At 40.7% G+C, this 4,174-nt stretch overlaps 1 protein-coding gene across 1 annotated transcript; it reads left to right on the plus strand.

Moving 5' to 3' along the window:
- The first annotated feature begins 856 nt into the window (after positions 1-856).
- LOC132371363 (GTPase IMAP family member 2-like) lies at positions 857-3,036 on the plus strand. Its single transcript, XM_059932597.1, has 2 exons — positions 857-884; positions 1,909-3,036. Exons 1-2 carry the CDS (start codon positions 857-859, stop codon positions 2,898-2,900), a joined length of 1,020 nt encoding a protein of 339 aa, XP_059788580.1. The 3' UTR covers positions 2,901-3,036.
- The last annotated feature ends 1,138 nt before the right edge of the window (positions 3,037-4,174 follow it).

A 4,174-nucleotide genomic window follows, 5' to 3' on the forward strand; every position in this document is an offset into this window, starting at 1 on the left:
TTCTAGCTCCCAGGCTAAAGAAAAAATTTTTTACAAATTTGCCCTATTTTCAGGGAAACAATTTAGAGTGATGGCATTTGGCTTAAGTGAAGCCAGTTTACAGGACCTGTAAACTTCATGGAATTTAGATTACCCATTACTGGCAAAGAGAGCTTCCTCTGCATAGAGCCTATAAAAAGTGCTAACTGGGAAGAATTAGGTCATTAACTCATGCATTTTCTCTGCCTTGTCGCTTGGTACAGGCTGCCAGTTTTAAGTTACTTCTCTCTGTATAGGAAAAGGAACTAAATGGCAAGGCTTCTTCATGGAAAGAGGAAAATTCAAGTAATTAACGGATCAAATGAAGTGTATTTCTGGTTTAAAGGACAGTGTACTTTTCTGGAGTCGTGTTCTTAATTCATTGAGCCTCTCAGCAAGGACTCAGCGTGGAGGGAGGGGTTGGGTGAGGTGGGGAAGGAGCGAAAGAAAGAGCAGCCTGAACCTGGGACCCAAGGCAGACCTAGAAAGGAGGCAGAAGGAAGGGAAGGTGTGTGGCCACGGAAAGCAAGAGTGGGCAGGGAGGTCCTGCAGGGAGGAGGGAAAGTGGACGAGAGGTGGGCATGGAGATAAGAAGAAGTAGGTGGGGCGACAAGCAAAACCCATTTTCTGACTCACTGGGTTGACTCTGAGCAAGTGACTAAATTTCTCTGTAAAATAGAGATAGTACTTCTTTCCACCCACCTCCTCAGCTTTTTGTAGACAAATGAGGCATGGTTGTGAACGTGCTCTAGAAATATAAGGTTCTCTCATGAGTCGTAGCTCAAAAATGATAGTTTTTTTAATAGGTCTCTGGTCTCTCTGTCCCTCAGGAACTGCCATGGGCCAAAAGGAATGCAGTCACTCTGGTAAGAAAGTGACTTCCTGTGTGTGCCTGTTTTACCCATTCTGTGCCTATTTTGCATAAAAATCATGCTATCCTCTTGAAGCAAAGTATAAGCGAGCAGCAGTTTCTTCACTGGAGAGAATCATTTCACAATGCTCATTTCAGTATTTTCCTGGTCCAACCATTTCACTGGTGCTCGGGACCACACCTCTGCCCAGCCACGGTCAGAGGAGCCATCTCTGGCCCTGGAACAGTCAGGTTACTTTCCCCACCTGGAGATGGAACCCACAGTCTTGGCTACACGTCTCTCATCTCCAGAAAATTTGCCTTTTACAGGGCCAGAACTGGGTGATATAAGCAAGCTTTGAATGACAAGGTATGTTTTTAATTCTAACTCATCCTCCAAGTATGTTTTTCTAGGAGCCAACATGGCAATGCCCTGCAGACTTAGAGAAATCTAGAGTTTTAAAAATCATTATTTTATTTGATAATAGAGTTAGCTTCTATTTCATAAATACCATACATTGTGAGAGTGTCTTTTCCCAGACTTTTCCTTATCATTAAAAATATTCCATTGGCATGATCAGTGTGGTAATAACAAAGCAAGTTTGCTCTATTTTTTTTCACCTTTGCTTTTTTTTAATTGAAATATAGCTGATTTACAATGCTGTGTTACTTTCAGTTTTACAACAAAATGATTCAGTTATACACACACACACACACACACACACACACACACACACGCACATACATATGAATAGATTTTTAGATTCTTTTCCATTGTAGGTTATTACAAGATATTGAGTATAGTTCCCTGTGCTGTACAGTAGGTCCTTGTCGGTTATCTATTTTATATATAGTAGTGTGTATATTTTAATCCCAAACTCCTAATTTATCCCTCCCCTGCCCGTTTCCCTTTTGGTAGCTGTAAGTTTGTTTTCTATGTCTGGGAGTCTATACCTGTTTTGTAAATGAGTTCATTTGTATCATATTTTTAGATTCCACATATAAGCGATATGATGTGGTATTTGCCTTTCTCTTCTAAGTAAACTTGCTCTTAGCAGGACCATATACAAAGAGCCAACAAGCTCAACATGCCAGAGGATCGGAGCTGAGAGTCATTCTGGTGGGCAAAACCGGAACCGGCAAAAGTGCTACAGGGAACAGCATCCTGGGGAAGCAAGCATTTGAGTCCAGGCTGAGTGCCCAGCCCTTGACGAAGACCTGCAGTAAAAGTCAGGGAAGCTGGGGAGACAGAGAGATGGTTGTTATTGACACACCAGACATGTTTTCTGGGAAGGACCCCTCTGATTCCCTGTACAAAGAGGTACACAGGTGCTACTTACTCTCCGCACCAGGACCCCACGTGCTGCTCCTGGTGACACAGCTGGGCCGATTCACCACCGAGGACCAGCGGGCTGTGCAGAGGGTGAAGGAGATCTTTGGAGAGGATGCCATGAGGCACACAATTGTCCTCTTCACCCGCAAGGAAGACCTCAAGGGAGGCTCCCTGATGGATTACATCCATGGCTCTGATAACAAAGCCCTAAGCGCGCTGGTGGCTGCGTGTGGGGGGCGAGTGTGTGCCTTTAATAACCGTGCTAAAGGGAGCAGTCGGGATGACCAAGTGAAGGAGCTAATGGCCTTGACTGAGAGCCTAGTGATGGCGAAAAGGGGTGACCACTACAGCAATAGGTTGTACAGCCTAGTAACAGGGTCTGAATGTGGAACTGTGCAGTCAGAGGAGAGATTACAGGATTTCAAAGAGAGCTTTATAAAGTACATGGAAATTCAGAGACATTCAACCATGGTCAAAGCCCTAATCCTAATAGTGATGTGTATTTTATTGTGTATTCAGGTGTTTGTCAGATTGCAAACTCTGTTATTTTGTGTATTGCACGGAATGTGCAATTTCTGTTACTGCTTACTGTTTAGCATGTGCAATTTATTCTGTAGCTTACTGTTAATTATACCCCAAAATTTAATGATAATTTTTAGAAAGACCATTAGACTGGAATGCAAGACTCCTATATTATAGTTACAGTCAGTGGTTCTTTATCCACTGTCATTTAGTGGGTGAATCACACACTGTACCTCCCCTGTAAAATACAGTGCCTGACAGCACTAAACGTTTGAGATTCTGTGAAGTGCTTAAGTCTTAACATCATTCTATTTGTTAGGGAACCAAATGATTTTAAAAGTTACTGTTTGTTTTGAAATATATCTTTTGAAAGTTGTAAACATAAAATTCCTCTCATTTGCAAATCTCTAAAGTCAGTTTTATGTTCCTAAAAACTCCTTTTCTTCATTATACTATTACTATTTCTACTGAATATAACAAAAATAACAATAAAATTTCTACTGGGTACAGTAAAATAACAAGTAAGCTGTAAAGTTCCTGAGATCACATGTCTTTAAGTCTGTGCTATGGTTTTACCCTCAGAAGATGGTAAGTGAACACGTGGCTCATTTCTGTAACACAACTAATTCCTGCTCAACAATCACACACGGACACACTCACACATCAATAGTCTGTTTTATGTGCATCAAATTTGCTTAACATTGAAAGAGGCTCAGCCAGATTTTATCCCTGGTACCCATTCCCAGTTAGCATTGAAACACACATAGAGGCTTACGCTTCAGACAAGATGATGGACTGAATATTTTTGGGCATCATCCTGTTAAATGCAACTAGAATTTTTTAAAATAAACACAATCTTTATGACTGATGAGCTCACTAGAAAATTAGGAAAACTCCAAGAAGGAAGCAGACAATACACATAAAAAGGATGTGGAGCTAAAAGGGGAGTTGAGAGCCATGAGGACAGGCAAACCCAGAAGGCAGGGTTGACCTACAGACAAACGCCTGCATCAATCCCGAGATGAAGAAACTCAGCCTTGGGTTGTTGGTAAAGTCAGAGAGCTGATTCTGAGGTCTCCGATCCCCAGACCCAAACCTATATTAAACCTTCCCTAATATTATAAATTCTAATGTTATAAATTAATATTTAAAGTCTTTTTTAACCAAATGTGCTGTTTTTTTATTTCTTCTTATGCTCATTTTTGTATGCTGTGCTTTTCAAGGAATTTTTCCATTATACTTAAGTAGTTGAATTTATTTGCAGAAACATAAAATATTTTATCATCCCTTTAATATGTACAAGAACTAAATTATTGGGTTGGCCAAAAAGTTCGTTTGGGAACCCAAAAGAACTTTTTGGCCAACCCAATACTTGTTCCTCTTCGAATTCTGATATTGGCAATTTATGATTATTTCTTTTTGTTTGATCAGCCTGGCTAGAAGTTTAATTT

The sequence above is a fragment of the Balaenoptera ricei genome, chromosome 9 (genome assembly GCF_028023285.1).
Source record: "Balaenoptera ricei isolate mBalRic1 chromosome 9, mBalRic1.hap2, whole genome shotgun sequence".
Classification (NCBI taxonomy): domain Eukaryota; kingdom Metazoa; phylum Chordata; class Mammalia; order Artiodactyla; family Balaenopteridae; genus Balaenoptera; species Balaenoptera ricei.